This window comes from Peromyscus californicus, unplaced genomic scaffold, assembly GCF_007827085.1.
Source record: "Peromyscus californicus insignis strain IS unplaced genomic scaffold, ASM782708v3 Scaffold_5__1_contigs__length_169319896, whole genome shotgun sequence".
Taxonomy (NCBI): domain Eukaryota; kingdom Metazoa; phylum Chordata; class Mammalia; order Rodentia; family Cricetidae; genus Peromyscus; species Peromyscus californicus.
This window is the reverse complement of record NW_026294573.1, coordinates 104305760-104323654: the sequence shown is the minus strand read 5'-3', so window position 1 is coordinate 104323654 and position 17895 is coordinate 104305760. Positions and strand designations below refer to the sequence as shown.

Genomic DNA, 17895 nt, shown 5'->3' with positions numbered 1-17895 from the left:
TTGGGAAATGTTTACTTTAATTTAGCAATGCAGGGAGGTTATAACAAGTGAAGAGTAACTATAACCTTTTGGTTTATAATAATAAACCCAGAGAGGTAAAAATGATGGTGAGGGCAAGAAATTTGGGGAAGTGTGTTATTCTTTAGGATTCCTGACCTAAGATCTCTCTATTTCCTTCTCAAAGTTGATTCCTCAGATCTCTTCCCTGGCATGGTACACAACTGTGATACCCCTGATCGTGGTGCTATCCATAACAGGCGTGAAAGATGCCATCGATGATGTGGTAAAGTAGCTTCCGGGGCTTCCCACACTATACCTAGTAATTGGGCTGTGGGCAAGAAAACTTCCAGAGCTACCTTGTGCCAAGAAATGCTAAATAGAGAGATGTTTCTCATATTTGTTCCCTTATCTATCCTGGAGGTTATATCATGTCCACAAGCCCATGACTCTGCTTGGTCCCTGCTTGGCCAGATAGGGGCTTTTTTTCTGCTCCACCACTGTTAGCCCTTCCTCCAGACTTCCTTCCCTCTCTTCTCAGTAACCCAGCCCTGACCCCTTAGCTTTATCTGGCTTTGCTGGCACCTTTCTTTATCTGGCCCTCCTCCCACTTCATACCCTTCCCCCTTCCCCTCTGTCCCCTGTTCCTTCCTTTTCCTGTTCCTTCTTCTCTCCCTCCACATTCCCCTTCTCCAGCGTTCTTTATATTTCCCTTTCCAAATGCTACTTCTGTGTGGCATGCACAGCTAGGAGCCCTGTGACGCCATCAAAGACCCACTCTTTTCCTGGCCTTGGAAAGAGAAACTGGCCTGTCACAGCCGGTGCTAAATGGAAGGGGTCAGCCTGGATCTGAAACCTGCAGGCTGGAAGGGGTCAGCCTGGATCTGAAACCTGCAGGTGGGGTTTGGGAAGCCAGTCCTGCAGTGTCTTCAAAGAGGCCTGATTTTGTCAAGACACGTTATGGACCAGAGTTGAAGAGTATGACATTTCCTACTCTTTTTAACTCTGTAAAATATAGGCTTAGCACATGTAGTGGTTTAAATTTCAGTCACAACCCAGATAAACAAACTGAGCTGTATAAACCCATTTTAGCTCAGAACCGCATACATTCCCTGGTACTGTCTCCTTCTAGTGAGAACTAGAAGAACAGAACTCGGTCTCTTTAGATTAAATGTTGGGAGAACCTTGAAGCATGAAAAACTGAGTATTCTGCCTGCCCCACCCCTTCCCAGTCCTGGAAGAACCCCACTTGAAGGGGTGGTTCTTGTGAATCCTGTCACTGGGGCATGTGCTGTATGTGTTCTCTTGCTGCCTCTGAATATCGGCCCTTTACTCTGCACATCTGCTGAAATGCTTCTGTGTGTTCCGGGTTCTTTGTACAGAAAGAACTCCCTAGTGCTGTCTGGCCTGCACCCTGTCCTCTTATCTCTGGATGGAGTCATTTGTCTTCAAGCTCCTAGGCTATATATATATATATATATATATATATATAATATAGTATATATTATATATATATGTCTCACAAAGGTTGTGTCTCTTTCTTTCCCCTGAGTTCTCTTTATACCTCCTTCCAAGCACCCATTGAACATTAACCTCTTAACCTGGTTTTAATGGGGGGGGGGGCTTTGGGATATGGAAGAGGGGGATCACAAACAAGAACCATAGTGGGCACTATTTTAAACTTTTAAATTGTACATGCAGTCTTCCACGTGTCTATTTCCTGAACATTTTCTGTGTGATTTTAGAAAAGACACCAAAGTGACAAGCAAGTCAACAACCGCTCTGTTTTGGTGCTGGTGAATGGCAGGTATGTTCTCTTAGGAAAGCCAGTTTAGGTAGGAACAGTCCTAAAATTTGATGAGGTCGATACTTTGAAAAGGTAATTCAGGACAGTGAAAAGAGCCTCATGTTAAACTTTAAAAGAATCTGTTTCTGTTTAATTGAAATCTTTCTTTTTGGGGTGCTGGGGATCAAATCCAAGACCTCATGTATGCTAGGAAAATGTTCTAAGAATTTGCCTGTAGATGTTCTCTAGCATGCCCAGAACTTACCATATTAACTGAGATCTCTCTGGACTTCTTTCCTATAAAATGGAAATAATATTCTCTGTCTTAGACTATGCCTGAGAAAATAAAAATGAAATAATATATCCAAGCAATTGACACATTATAGCATGAAATTAATATGCCAGTGACTATGGTCAGCGTGTTTAGCCTGTAGACTTTGGCTTTTAGGACGTGAAGGGTTCTGATGTGGTTCACTGGCTAGTCTACTGTAGCCTTTTGTCCAGTGTGCCGTTTGACGACCAAAGATAGCGCTTGCCTTGACTCTGCGGCTGTGCTATGGCGGACATGTTCCTGTACAAGGCAAAATGTGAAAGCTATTCTAAGAGGTATGGCAAGCTAATTGAGCCACATCTGACAGAGCGATTAAGGACACCTTCCGGGGAGGTTCAAAGAGTGGGAACGATTGAAGAAGTTGGAATTGTGTGGAAGAAGAGTGATCAGTGTGAGCGGAAACATGATGAGGGAAAATGCAGACCTGACAGAGTCAAGACTACAGCCCGGCCTCTGTCACAGTGGCCTTGCCCATACTACATACCTGCTGTCTTTATCAGATCATCCAGTTATCCACGCTTTGGGACATCTAACCCCTCTGTTTATTGTGTTGCTGACTCTTAACCAGAGTGGACTGCTTCCTCGAGTATTTTAAATGGCCGGAAGTTCTGGAGATACCAATTCGGTGGTTTACTGTTGAAAGGGAAAGGATAGCAGTTTTAAAAAGACAAAACTCGGTGTATTGGAAACTGACCAGATACATTTAGTCAGATGAACTCCCTCGGATAGCTCAAGTACTTAGGTTGTACAAGACTTTTGGAGAGGAATTTGTCACAGAGCGAGTTTAAGAGTTATCCAGAGGCCCTGGTTAAGCCTTGTGAGCAGTCATGGTCAACTTAATTTAATACATATAGGGAAGCTCATCACAAAATGGCTGCTTTCTAGAAAGCAACTGGAAAGAAAGCTAGAAGAGGTGAGTTCGTGGCCAGGGGGGCTCCAGAGACAACAGCTGTTGGCAAGCTGCGACTTTTGTTTTGGTGGTTTGGAGATTTTTTTGTTTTTGTTTTTCAGACAGGGTTTCACTCTATAGTCAGGCTGTTCTAGAATTCACTCGCTAACCCAAACTAGGCTCCAACCCATGGCAGTCCTCCTGCCTCAGCCACCACACCCTGCTCTTTTGCTACCTCCCAGCAACCCCTAGCCCTCCAGATCAAGTTGTAGGAACTGACTTAACAGTGAGCGGCTTGTTATTTAGGCTGCCTTTTCACGAATGGTGTTGTCCTTTGAAGATCTTGGCTTTAGGAGAAGCTCTGAGGCCTCTCCAGATCCTAAGTCTGTTCTTGCCGCAATAGAGGGAGAAACTGAAACTCAGAGGAAGGGTTATTAAAATGGACAATCCCTCGCCTGTCCAGAGCGAGAGCAACGTCAAAGCATGCTTACTGCTCTGGTTTCACCCTTTTGTTTCCTGGCTCTTTTACTTCAAGGGCAGTCTTGCTTTGTCTTATCCAGTGTTTCTAAGTATTTGCAGTATGAAAAGGACAGGATGTTTATGAACTCTGGGAGGTACCGTTCAGTGGGACTGTCTTCCTCTTTGCCTAATCTGGCCTCCATTTTTACTATAATATCCAGGAATACATTTGTAATAGTTTGACAGCTCCTTATACAATAAAATAACAGCTTTTCAGGTCTCCAGGAGAAGGTAGAATCTTATAACTCTGCTTTTTCTTCATTTCTCTTTGGTGAAAATCCTGCCTAGAGAACCCTTGAAAGTAAATGTCAAACCAAGATAAATTTTTACAAATTAAAAAAAAAAATTTCAGATGTCTTTTCCACAGCTTCTTTCTACTCTTCAGTTCTACCAGAAAAATCCCTAAAACAAAGAGTAAATTTATAGTAAATGATTTTTAAATAAAATAAACATGGCATTTTCTGGAAAGAAGTGGTCTTTCTGGAAAGTGTTCTGGGAAAAGTTATGTCTTCGTGTATCTGGTAAAGTACTGTATGTGTCAAGTCTGCATTGGAAATGAAATGGAGGGTGGGTATGCCCTCTCTTCCCCTGCTCTTTGGGTACTTGACATAATAGAATTGTTCAAAGAGGCTGGCCATGTTTCCAAATGCATTCGCACATGGGAGCATGTATGCATATATCTATGTCCTTTATCAGAGAGGAAGTGACTTATGAGTACTGTTGGAAAACTGGAGTACAAAAGAGGGGGACAAGGGAAGAGAGCTAGTATTGTCGTTGAATCGGCTCATACTGCCAGGCTCCTTTTATAGGAAATGAGGATTTGAAGGGTCAAAGATAACCCAATGAGAGAACAAAATAAAATTAGTAAAGCCACATGATGGAATACATTTTAGCTTTTTAATAAAAGGATGAACCACATCTATAGATGTCCTCCAAGTTATGTTATTAAATGAAAAATGAAGAAAGTAAGGTATCTGCTGTTTAACTTTATTTTTTGAGACAAGGTCTCACTGTGTAAACCCTGGCTGGCCTGGAACTCACTGTGTAGAACAGGCTGGCCTTGAACTCACCCAAATTCTCCTGCCTCTGCCTCGCAGATACTGGGATTAAAAACCTTACTGTGTAGCTTTGAAGTATATGTGTTATAGAAGATTGTATGAGTTGATATTTTCTAGGAAAGGTTGTTGTTGTTGTTTTGTTTTTGTTTTTCTGTTTGTTTGTTTTTTGTTTTTCAAGACAGGGCTTTTCTGTGTGTAGCCTTGGCTGGCCTCGAACCTGCTTTGTAGCCCAGGCTGGCCTCGAACTCACAGAGATCTGCCTGCCTCTGCCTCCTGAGTGCTGGGATTAAAGATGTGTGCCACCACCACCTGGCTTCTAGGAAAGTTTTTAAAATATAATGGCTGCCTTTGAAGAGGAAAGCTAATTGCTGGGGAAAGAGATGTGTCAAAAGAAACAGAGCTTGCTCTTGACTGCCCAAACAAATGTGGCCCTCCTGAGATGTGTCTTCATTCATCTTGGCCTTTTCTATTTCTTTTTGCTTTGTTTTGTCTAGTTGTCAAAACAGAATGTTGGGGAAACTCTGAGAGCAGAAATTCAGGGCCATTTTCTTACAGGGTCGAGGAGGACAAATGGATGAACGTTCAAGTGGGAGACATCATAAAACTAGAGAACGATCACCCTGTCACAGTGAGTATCTCCTCTGGCCGTGCCTTCCTTTCTGTCCTTGAGTTGAGGGCAGGAGCCCTGCAGCATGTTTGCCTCCACCCCTCTTGACAGCCTTCAGGGGCCTCACTTTGCCCTGATGTCACCGGCTCCTCTGGCAGGAAGCTCGTTCTTGTCCATCTCCTGTCACAGCTTCAGGTAAAATGAAGCAACTTTGAGAGACAAGCATGGTAGCAGTGACGGGTCACAGATAATGAGAGTAGCCAAGAGTCTGCCAAGTTCTTAGAGTGGACATCTGTTCCAGAGGGAGGGGCTGCTCTCCATCACACTGTAAGGCTAGGGGCCAGCCTTCGGTTCCTCTTCTCTGGCTTTTCTGATTGCAGGCAGATATACTGTTACTCTCTAGCAGTGAGCCCTGCGGTCTGACATACATTGAAACAGCAGACCTGGATGGGTAAGTGTTTTCTCCTGGTACTGCAGTAAGACAATCTAGCCACTTCGAGGGCAAGCATGATGCAGTGGACTAGTTTTATATTCAGGTGGTAGTAGTAGTTTATGTGCCAGAAAACTAAAGATATCCAAGTGAGAAAAGACAATAAATTGGAACCCTCAGGTCTAAGTCTGAGCTTGGGCAGCAATAATGAGCATCCATCAGGCACAGGATTGGAAAAATAAACCCCAAATTCTCTATCTCTAAACTGGGGTCAGTCTGCCCCCCCGCCCCCGTCTATGAGTTCCATGCCTTATCTTTAAGAATTGCAGACTGAAAATATTTGAAAAAAAGGTTCCTCTGTACTGAATATGCACAGATTGTTTTTTTCTTATCAGTATTCCCTAAAAATAAGATAGAACAGGTATTTACATAGCACTTACATTGTATGAAGAGAGTGTTTATTGGTTATATGCAAATGCTGGACCATTTTATAAAAGATAGCTGAGCAAATGATGGATTAGGGTGTTCATGTGGGGTCCTTGAACCAATTGCCTGAAGTCAGTGAGGGATACCTATATTGACTAGCATGAAAGAGAGTCATAGGATTGCAAAATTTCAGAATGGAGTTACAACATTTCTAGGAGGCAATTTAAACAAAGAAGAATTATGTCCTAAAAAGAAATTAAAGTGGACCTTTATTTACTCACAGTAAGCTAAGGTCTTACTTGGGAATATGGAGGCCATTTCAGAGACTTGTCTCATGGAGTTTTGTATCAGCCTACATTCCTCTTTGTGCCTGTGATAACCATTCTTGGCTGTCAACTTAACAACATCTGGAATGAACTAAAACCCAAGCATCTGGGTACACCTGTGAGGAAGAGGGATTTTTCTTAATTAAATCATTTGAGGAAGGAAAGTCAGCCTTCAATCTGAGCCACACCTGGTGGCAGCCTGTATAAAGGACGTGGAAGAAGGAATTGCTCCCCTTTGCCTGCTTGCCCTCACTCCCAATTTTCTGGGATTGGAGCCTGCTTCTTTGGGATTCCAGTGTATACTGAAGACCACACAGTCAGCCTCATGCACTTGATCCTTGGACTTTCCGTTGGGAAACAGCCATTGTTGGACTAGCTGGACTATAGTGTGTCGGCCACTCTAATTAATCTGCTTCGTATATGTGTGTGTGTGTGTGTGTGTGTGTGTGTGTGTGTGTGTGTGTGTGTGTGTATGTATAGTGTGTGTGTGTGTGTGTGTGTATTTTTCTCTCAGTTCTGTTCCTCTAAAGAGCCCTGACTAATACCTCATCCAAAAGCTTCTTGAAATCTATAGTTGTTACTATCTCTGTGTGTTCTTGTATCCAAAAATGGTTAATTGTGATCTTTCCATGGACCTTGTAAATATTTATGAACTCAGAACTATATTTCCTCAGAGGCATGAGCAGCTTCTCACCAGAGCCTGCTCCTTGTTCCTGAAGGAAGCAGATGCATGCCACCTCCGGGTTTCCCTCTAACTTTCCTAACAGCCACTCTGTGTTGGTTAAAGTCGAGGTGGTATGTTGTTGCAGGGTATGAGAGGGAGGGTGACAGGGAGTCGGTTATCTCTCCGCCATACTGCCCATGAGAACAAGGAGTAACTAGTGTGAGGTACTCCAACAACTCAAACCCTTAGCCCATATTCTGCTGGCAACATTTATTTTCTAAAACCTAATGAGAAGCACAAGCAGCTGGTCCTGTGCTCTGGTTGTGTTTCTGTCCCATACATTTGATGAACCTGTGACCTTTCCTCTAGGGAAACCAACCTGAAAGTGAAGCAGGCCATCTCCGTTACCAGTGAAATGGAGGATAACCTGGAACTGCTGTCTGCCTTTGATGGTGAGCCTGGAAGTAGGCTGCCCGCCCACACCTTTGTTTAGCTAATCAGCAGAGGATCAGCTAAATAAAGTATGGTACATCCATACAGGAACTCTTTACAGTTCACTTTAAACAATATGCACGTTGATAATTTTGGACATGGAAAAAACAGACACAACATAATAGGGAAATTATAGATTACAAAAGCCAGCATATGCATGTAACGTGAACGTGTTTTGGGGAAATGTTTGCATTCGTGCATGGGATAAAAAGCTTCTAGTATGTAATCAAAGGCTAATAACACTTTTCTCTAGACAATAAGTAGATTACAATGTTTCTCAAAAGCCTTTAATCCCAGCACTCTCTGAGCTTGGGGCCAGCCTCGTCTACATAGTGAGTTCCAGGCTAACCAGGGATACATAGTAAGGCCCTGTCTCAAAAAAATTTCTTGGTTATTTTAGCATGTTATAAATATTTACAAAGGAGATTCAGCAAGATGGCTCAGAGAATATTCCAAGCCTGAGTTTGATATCTGGGAGCCACATGCTAGAAGGAGAGAACCAACTTCCACATGTTGCCCTCTGGTCCCCACATCCACCATTTGCATATGTTCCCACCTCCTCTGACATGCAAAGTAAATAAAGCCAATAAAATTAAAAAATATTCACAAAGGATATATTTACTAATCAGGAAAAAGTCAACTATTTCTATTTTGGAAAAAAGTAGTAGGTTCACTCTAGAGTAATTTCATTTCTTCAGCTTCACTGCTGCTGATACAGTGCCTGTGACAGTCTCTCTGATGATCCATGGCAATACAGAATTATCGCTTTGTTTATTTTGGTGCCCTGAAATATTTTTGTGTTTTCTAAAGGAATTTAGTGCAGGAAAGGGGGCAGCTGAGAAAAGAGAGGAAAAAACCACGTTGTTTCATATGTTGTTGTATTATATACTGTATGTGGTGTTCCCGCTTTTCTGCTGAGCGCTCTCCCAAGGTCACAGAGCTAGCACTCTTCCTACTTCACTTCTCTGCAGGAGAAATTCGATGCGAGCCTCCCAATAACAAGTTGGACAAGTTTTCCGGAGTCCTGACCTATCTGGGGGAAGACTACTTCCTGGGCCATGACAAGCTACTGCTCCGGGGCTGCATCATCAGGAACACGGATTGGTGTTACGGTTTGGTGATTTATACTGGTACGTGTCCTTGCAGCCATAGCCAGACCGAGCCTGTTAGAACCTACTCACCACCCAGTTGTGGGTATTTAGTTCTAAGGATTCAGATATAATATTCAAGCATATATCAGAACAGTGACTTAGTGCTGGATTAACAGGTGGCTGGAGGAGAAATTGAAGAAGAAACTGAGGGGAAAGTGACTGTGTTCCAGACAGTGTGCTCCCAACATAGCAGCTCCTCCTTTGTTAGATGACGGCTTTGTGTTTCAACACCCTAAGGCATTCATGAGTCTTCCCAGCCATATGTGGACACAGGAGAGGGTGTTCATATAAAGTACAACAGAATTAGCATGTGAATGGAAGATTGCACAGAGATTACTCTCGTAAAAAGGGAATATGGATGGTGCTCATTATGGAAAAGAATATAAAATATGACATGGAGACTTCATATAAGAGAAAAGCACCATGTTAGTGGCCCATCTTGAGATGTCATTTAGAATCACAACCCACAATATGTAGTGAGAGGTTTCCTTGGTTCATGGCATGCTTGGGAAAGAGCCTCTGCTCCACGCTGCACCCTTAGTGGCAACAGACATTGATAACTTTGTTCCTTTCTGTCCCTGTGATAAAATATCTTAAGCAAATACTTTAAAGGAAGAAAGACTTACTTTTCACTCAGTTTCAGAGGTGTTAGTACAGGGTTACTTGACCCTAGCGTTGGACCTGTAGCAAGGCCAAACATCGTGGTGGGAATACACGGTGGGTCAAAGCTGCTCATGTCATGGTAGCTGAGCCGCAGAAGAGCCAGAGGAGGGGACCTTCAAGAACATGCCCCTAATAGCTTTCTTCCAACTAAGTTCCAGACCTTCAAGTTTCTACCACCCCAAATAGCACCATCTACTGGACACCAAGCTTTCAACAAATAAGCTTTTAGGAGATACTTGAAATGTAGGCTTTAACACAACCATAACCACAGTAGGAAGAATGGAGAAAGATTTACTGTAGAGAATATTACTAAAATTGGGTTTTTGGAGGTCTTTTCTAGAGCATCCACTCTTAAACATGAGACTCCTAGTTCTCCTTCTATGGAAAATAAGACAAATACCCCCTGGAGTAGCTTAAGAGTCCAAGGAAACCCTGGCAGAACTTGTTTATTGGTTCTTGATGTGGAATGGCAGCTTCTAAGCTGTTTGGTTTCCAACTCAAATGATGTAAAGTAGACTTACTTTCTTCACTAGGTCAGCAGTTACCCACACAAAGGAAAACCACTCCAAGATAGTTCATTTGTTCAGCTGAAGGTTTTCCCCAAAGCAATAGGAATGCCAGCATGGGTTAGTTCCCATCAGACTCTTGCTTTGTTAATGATAACAGTGAACTTTGGGGAGTTCTGTACAGGAGTCTCCTATTACAAAGAGCATCCTGAAACACTTAGTGCAAACTTGATTCGCTGTTCCTGATGTGCAGTGCTGGAGTTCTGCCATGATCTCTACATCCCTCTTGAAAGCCAGGGAGAGTAGGGTCAGTCTTTCTACAGACCCTGGAAAATATGATCCCTTAGGTGCCACACTCCGCCTCGAACTTCTCAAAAACCCCAACCTGTGAAGGAATGCTTCAGAGGCTAGAACGCTGCCACTTATGCTGTGTATTCTCAGTGTTTGCTCACAGAGCAGAAAAGCCAGCTACCCCACATGAGCACATGAGTGGCGCTCCTTCGTTAGAACACATGTAGAAACGGAAGTCAGATGATAAAGGCCAGAGAAATTGCTACTTACAGTTTCTTCCTAAACCCCTTATGAATATTTTCTCTCACACTGCTAGCAATATCTCTAACTCATAGTTTGCAAATCAGTTCCATAGCTATTCAACGCTCTTTTACTCACTATCTGTGGGTATAAAGGAACGTGGCATCTGTGTCTCTCAGCCACAGAGAAGGCTCAACTCCCCAGCTTCCACCTCAGAAAAAAATCCCCGTCATCCCCACTTCCTTTCTTCCATTCTCAGAATTTTGAATATAGCCTGACTCAGCAATGGCTTCCCTCAAAAGAAAGCAGAGATGTCTCAGAAAATTCCTTTCCTAAGCTAAATAAACCAGGTGGTGACAAGGGTACTCAGGTAACCGCTGTTCGGACTACCTCGGTAGAATCGAGACGGGCTGAGGCGCTGGTAAGAGGGGAGTCAGTGTGGACACTTAGCAAACACATTCCTTTCCGTGTACCATTGATTGGATTTACATAAGAGGTTCGAATAAGTGAACATAAAGCCATACATCGACACAATTTCAAGCTCTGAGTATATTCAGTGACTCTAAAATCTGGATTTCTCCATTTTGCTCAGGGCCAGACACCAAATTAATGCAGAACAGTGGCAAGTCCACCTTCAAACGGACACATATAGACCATCTCATGAATGTCCTTGTGGTCTGGGTAAGTTAAACACTTTCCCCGGTTTCTTTGCATAGATGCACGTCCACAGCAGTGGCTGGCACTTCCAAATCAGAACATAGTTGTTTGAAAGTCACAAGCAATGTCGTGACCCCACAAGCTAAGGTGTGAGCCAGGAAAGAACAGACTTGATGACGAGAGAGTCTAGGTTACTCCTTCTAGTCAAGGTAATGACAATTACGAAACTGTTGCCTTGGATAAGTGGGACCAGAGTTAATCAAGGGCCCTACTTTAGAAATGAAGATACTTTCTCATATCAGTTTTGATTATTACCTTTAATAGCCCGTCATATACACTTAACAGAACACCTTATTTAAACTGGTAGTTTTAAAGCTGCATTCCTCAAAGGAGTCTTAAGACTGCTGCAGAGGCAGGAGAAGATCTGATAGTGTTTGCTCTGGCCTTGTCTGAGTTTCTGCTTCCAAGTAGAGCAGCTTCTCATTATACTGTTCTATAATATTTCAATTGGAAAAATAGAGGCTCTTCTGCTAAAAAAAAAAAATCTGAAAATCACTAATAAAGGGAATCATGAGAGAGGGAAAAGATATTTTAAGTTTTAATTAAAAATGTACATACAATTTTTAAATATTATTTACCATCCTAAACTCCTCCTAGATCCTTCCACCTCTCTACCCACTCCACTTCATGCTCCTCTGTAGCGTGAATCTTAACAGTTCTTATTAATAAAATCAAACCCAGAGCCAAGTATTGGGGTGAACACTGGAAGGTCAGAGAGACAGAACAAGCCACAGCTAACCTCACCTGGCCAACTTCTCAGCTGGTCTTGTTTCCTCAGACTGGAAGCCTCTGTGTCCTCATATCTAAATGGGTCTCAGCTGAACTGTGCTGCTAGAAGCCTGAAAGCTTAACCAGCCAAATGCTTCTAGTTTCTGGTCCTCACACCTTATATACCTTTCTGCTTTCTACCACCACTCCCTGGGATTAAAGGCTCGCTTTCCGGGATTAAAGGCATGTGTTACCATGCCTGGCCGTTTCCAATGTGGCCTTGAACTCACAGAGATCCAGAGGGATTTCTACCTCTGGAGTGCTAGGATTAAAGGTGTGAGTGCCACCATTTTCTAGCCTTTGTATCTAGTGGCTGTTCTGTCTCTGACCCCAGATAAGTTTATTAGGGTACAATATTTTGGGGAACACAATACCACCACACTCCTCCTCATCTCTCAAAAATAAAAATAAAGCAAAAAATAAAAATCACAACAAACAAAAAACTAATAAGAGAAAAATACCAAACAAAACAAAAACTGCACACACAAAAAGAGCATGGGGTCCACTTTATGTTGGCCAACTCTCCCTGGGCATAGGTCCTGCCCTGGCATATGGTTGGTGTACCCAAGGGCATTCCACTGGAGAAAACTGTTTTACCCTTTTCCAGTAGGCATCAACTGGAAATAGCTCCCGTTATGGGTGGGGCATTGTGTCTACTTTCCCTTCTCTGTGCTGGGGTTTTGTCTGGTTTGAACTTCTGCAGGTCTTGTGCATGCTGTCACGGTCTCTGTGAGTTAAAGTGTATGTGTCAACTCTGTTGTGTCCTTGGAGTCCTCCACCACTTCTGGCTCTTACAAGCTTCTGCCTCCTCTTTTGCATAGATCCAAAGCCTTGACTGGTTTGACCATGATATCCCATTTAGGGCTGAATGCTCCAAAGTCTCATCTCCTGAGTATTTTCCAGTTGTGTGTCTCTGTATTAATCCTCATCAACGAAAGAAGCAGCTTCTGTGATGGATGAGTGATGCACTGAGCTGTAGGAATAGAGTATGTGGTTAGGAGTCATTCTATTACTGGGCTCCTTTAGCAGAATAGTAGTAGTAGGTTTGTCTTCAGGGACCACGACCTAGCTTGTCCTGGGTTCTTGCCGCTCTAGTAGTTTCAGATATGGGCTCCATCTCATGGAGTGGCCTTAAGTCCATTTTCTAAAAGTGGCTGGTCACTCCCACAACAGTGTTCCACTGTTGACTGGTACATCTTGCAGGCGTGTGCTGTTGTAGGCCGCAGGGCATGTAGCTGGGTAATATTGATGATTGCTTCTCTCCTCCGGTAGCGTGCAAAGTACCTTCCAGAACCATGAATGCTAATCAGTAGAGGTGAAGCTTCTTGTGGGGCACCAGCTTCATTTCTCCATGTTTGGTGACATACGTAAGTGGTGTCCTCAGCAGTAGGCCTTACCATCAGGTTGTGGAGGGTAACCAATAGCCTTGGCAATAGCCTTGGCAATAGCCTTGGCAATAGCCTGTGATGTTAGGGGGCATCTATGGGCCCCTTTGGCCAATGACTCAACAAGATGTAACCCATTCTCCACATTGGAGGTTTTACTTGGCATAAAATGCACAGTTGGAATATTGTCTCCCTCGTTCTATGGGAACTCTACTGAAATTCATATCTGTGATTATTTTAGGAACTTGTATGTAGTAGGCTTACATATGGCTTTCTAAAAGGCCTTTACTGCTAGTTGTCAGTTCCCATATTCCCTGCTCTCGCCCTGCTCTCCATCCTCCCCTCCACTTAGTGCTCCTATCCTGGTTTACCCTTTAAATCTTGATTATACTATGTTCAATTTCCCTTCTTTGGATGACTCCCTCCTCCCCCCTGCTCCCTCACTAGCTCCCTAACCTCTGCAGATTTTCTGATTGAAACACACATCCGAAGTTAACATCCATATATAAGAAAAAAACAGAGTATTTGTTTATTAGGGTCTGGGTTACTTTACTCAGGATGATTTTTTTCTAATCCATTTACCTGCAAACACCATAATTTCATTTTTCTTAATAGCTGAATGACACTCCATTGTGTGAATGTACCACATTTTCATTATCCACACATCAGTTGATGGACATCTAGAATGTTTCCAATTTTTGGATTTTGTGAGTAGAGCATCAATAAACATGTATGAAAAAGTATCGCTATATTAAGATGTAGAGTCCTTTTGTATATGCCCAAGAGTGGTAGAGCTAGACCTTGTGGTAGGACAGTTTTTGGCATTTTGAGGACCCTCCACACTGACTTCCATAGTGCCAGGACCAGTTTACACTCCTCCCAGCAGTGAAAGGGTGCTTCCCTTCCCTGAATCCCTGCCAGCATGTGCTACAGTTTGTTTGTCTGGATTTTTTATTGATCTTGGCCATTCTGATTGGAGAAAGATGAAATCTCAAAGTAGTTTTAATTTCATTTCCCTGATGGCTAAGAGTGTTCAACATTCTTTTAAGTGGTTCTCAGCTATTTGTGTTTCATCTTTCAAGAGCTCTGTTTAGCTCCATATCCCGTTCTTTAACTAGGTTGTTTGTTTCTTTGCGTTCAGTTTTTTGTTTTTCTGTTTTTGTTTGTTTATTCTGTGTGTATTCTGACACTGACCTTCTGTTAGGTGAATAATCAGTAGATCCACCCACATACACACCCCATTTTCTAGGTTGCCAATTTGCTCAAATGATGGCATATTTTTTCTTTTCTTTTTTTTCCCCCAAGACAGGGTTTCTCTATATATAACAGCCCTGGCTGTCCTGGAACTCACTCTGTAGATCAGGCTGGCCTCAAACTCATAGAGATCCACCTGACTCTGCCTCCCAAGTGCTGGGATTAAAGGCATGCACCACCACTGCCTGGCTAGTCTCTGTGCATTTTCAGATGACTTTAAAGATTGTTTTGTTTTGTTATGTTTTTGGTTTTTTGTTTTTTGTTTTTTTGTTTTTTTTTTTACTTTTTGATTGGTGGTGGTAGCACATACCTTTAGTCCCAGCACTTGGGAGGCAGAGGCAGGTGGATTTCTGTGAGTTCAAGGCCAGCCTGGTCTGTAGAGCTAGTTCAAGGAGAGCCAAGGCTACACAAAGAAACCCTGTCTTGAAAAACAAAACAAAACAAAATAAATAAATAAGGTTTTTTTCATTTCTCTGAAGAATTGTATGAAGACTTGTATTGGAATTTTGATGAGTATCGCATTGAATCTGTAGATTACTTTTGGTATCATGGTCATGTGAAGAGACACCATGACCATGGCAACTCTTTTTTTTTTAACACAGAAAATTTTTTTATTTATTATCTTAAATCTTCACCTACTATCATAATTTTACAAAGAATTATTTCATGACATAGAGGAGTCAACATTTCATTGTCAGTGCTTCCTTTTATCTATCAATAATTCTTAGTTACATATCAACCATTTTTCACAATTTCGAGGAGCATGGAAATAAACAATATATCTAAAGCATGGAAGGTTACACACACACACACACACACACACACACACACACACACACACACACACTCATGGTGGGGTGGCGGGGAGAAATAATGGAACTGGCTTAAGAGAGAGAGGGCCCTTCTAGCAGGGTTCTGAAAGGAGTTACACAATGGGCAGTATCGGATATATGGAAGGAGACTCCCAGGCCGAGACTGAAGCGAGCACATGCTTTCAACAAGAAGCATAAAGGATAGTCGTTGAGTGGAATGAAAGACTGGAGAAATGAGGGTGAAGTTGCAGACCTGATCAGGGACAAGCTCATGTGACTTCTTAAAGAATTTACATGACTCCCATTTATTAGCAAAGGCTGAATCATACCATAAGAAGCTGTCTGATTCCCCTCATAAAGAAACAGGAGGATATCGCATTCATCATAAGATAGGATTTAAAAGCTGCTTGGTAGACAGTACAGTGACATAAAAGTCAGCTTCACCAGTTAGAGCGATGATTATAACCCTTCAAGACATCTGATAGCATATGAAGTATCTTCAGTATAACACGAAACCCTCTACAACGTTACACAAAGTAAATCAGCTCAACTAAATTTGTTTCTCGAATGTTTCCATGGCAACTCTTATAAAGAAAAATATTTAACTGAGGTAGCAACTTAGAGTTCAGAGGTTCGGTCCATTATCATCATGGCGGGGATCATGATGGTGTACAGGCAGACATGGTGCTGGCTACATCTTGATCAGAAGGCAAGTGGACAGGAAGTGGACTCTGTCACACTGAGTGAAGCTTAAGCAAGAGACCTCAAAGCCCGCCCCCAGGGTGACACACTTCTTCCAACAAGACCACACCTACTGTAACAAAGCCACACCTCCTAATAGTGCCACTCCCTATGACCTTATGGGAGCCAATTACATTTAAACTACCACAGCCATTTTCTTTCTCTTTTTTTCTTTTTTTCTTTTTTTTTTTTTTTTTGGTTTTTCGAGACAGGGTTTCTCTGTGCAGCTTTGCGCCTTTCCTGGGATTCACTTGGTAGCCCAGGCTGGCCTCGAACTCACAGAGATCCGCCTGGCTCTGCCTCCCGAGTGCTGGGATTAAAGGCGTGCGCCACCACCGCCCGGCCTTTTTTTTCTTTTTTATTGAAAATATTCTTCTTTCATACACTACATCCCAAGCACAGTTTCCCCTCCCTCCACTCTTCCTCCCTCTCCTGACTTCCCCTCTCCCCCAGATCCACTCCTGCTCCATTTCCTCCTCAGAAAAGAGCAGACTCCAAGAGCCAATGGGGACAAGACAAGGTACAAGAAGACAAGACAAAAGCCCTCCTAGCGAGGCTGGGCAAGGCAACCCACTAGGAGGAAAAGGGCCCCAAGATCAGGAAAAGAGTCAGAGACACACCCACTTCCACTGTTAGGAGTCCCACAAAAACACCAAGCTAACAGCCGTAACATACACCCAGAGGACCTGGTGCGGACCCGTGCAGGTCCTGTGCTTGCCTTTTTAGTCTCCGTGAGCCTGTGTGAGTCCTGCTTAGTTGTTTGGTGGCCCATGTTCTCCTGGTGTCTTCCATCCCCTCTTACTCCTGCAGTCTTTCCTCCCCATTGTCTATGGGGTTCCTCCATCCCCAAGGGGAGGGACTTGATGTTCTCTCTGCATAACATCTGACTATGGGTCTCTGCACCCCTCCCATCCATCTGCTGCCAGAGGAAGCCTCTCTGGTGACAACTGTATAAGGCACCAATCTGTGAGTATAGCAGAATATCATTAGGAATCATTTCATATATATATTATATGAATGATATATATATATATATAATCCCCCCCCACACACACACACACCCTAGGTTTCTGGTTTATCCAGTTTCCAGTTCCTGGCCCTCTAGGCAATGTAGGGCATGGGCTCCCTCTTGTGGCATGGGCCTCAAACCAGACATTGGTTGGCCACTCCCACAAGTTCTGCCTAACCATTGCTTCAGCACATCTTACACTCAGGACAGATTGTAGTTGGAGGGTTTTGTGGCTGGGTTAGTATCTAAGTTTCTCTTTCCATAGCCTGCAGAGTACCTTCTTGGGCCAAAGACACTAGACTATAGGGTTGAAGCTCCAAGTTTGCACCAACTTGACCTTTCTATGTTCAGTGAACTGTGTGGAAGTTGTCCTCAGCAACAGGGCCTGCTGTCATTCTTCAGAGAGTAACCCTCTGTCCTAGTACTAGCCTGGGTTGTTTAGGGATTTCCACAGAACCTCCTTGACCAACAATTCAACCGAATGTAACCCAGTCTCACCACTGGAAGCCTTGCCTGACTACAAAAAAAATGGCCTCCAGGTAGTGGTGGTGCACGCCTTTAATCCCAGCACTCGGGAGGCAGAGGCAGGCGGATCTCTGTGAGTTCAAGGCCAGCCTGGTCTACAAAGTGAGTTCCAGGAAAGGCGCAAAACTACACAGAGAAACCCTGTCTCAAAAAACAAAAACAAAAACAAAAATGGACATTCAGATTCCATATCCTCCATTACTAGGAGTCCTCACTAGAGCCACTAGCATAGATTCCAGAAGTTTCCACCGCACTAGGTTTCTACCAAGTCTACTGATCCATGAGCATGGGAGATCTTTCCATCTTTT

General features: G+C 43.1%; 1 protein-coding gene and 1 long non-coding RNA gene across 5 annotated transcripts in view; one reads left to right on the top strand and one right to left on the bottom strand.

Annotated features, from left to right (window-relative positions):
- The window catches only part of LOC128096287 (uncharacterized), a 164709-nt gene that overhangs the window by 93894 nt on the left and 52920 nt on the right, over positions 1-17895 (bottom strand). For 3 of the 4 annotated variants that reach the window (XR_008213591.1, XR_008213589.1, XR_008213588.1), the window contains exon 4: positions 2599-2747. The exons of the other annotated variant lie outside the window; for it this stretch is intronic. This is a non-coding gene — a long non-coding RNA (uncharacterized LOC128096287). The remainder of the gene's footprint in view (positions 1-2598; positions 2748-17895) is intronic. 4 annotated transcript variants of the gene reach the window in all.
- LOC128096286 (phospholipid-transporting ATPase FetA) overlaps positions 1-17895 on the top strand; it is an 82852-nt gene that overhangs the window by 22857 nt on the left and 42100 nt on the right. Inside the window, exons 4-10 of the mRNA XM_052715676.1 lie at positions 185-283; positions 1743-1804; positions 5136-5208; positions 5568-5638; positions 7403-7485; positions 8497-8655; positions 10969-11057. Coding sequence (XP_052571636.1) covers positions 185-283; positions 1743-1804; positions 5136-5208; positions 5568-5638; positions 7403-7485; positions 8497-8655; positions 10969-11057 — 636 coding nt within the window. The remainder of the gene's footprint in view (positions 1-184; positions 284-1742; positions 1805-5135; positions 5209-5567; positions 5639-7402; positions 7486-8496; positions 8656-10968; positions 11058-17895) is intronic.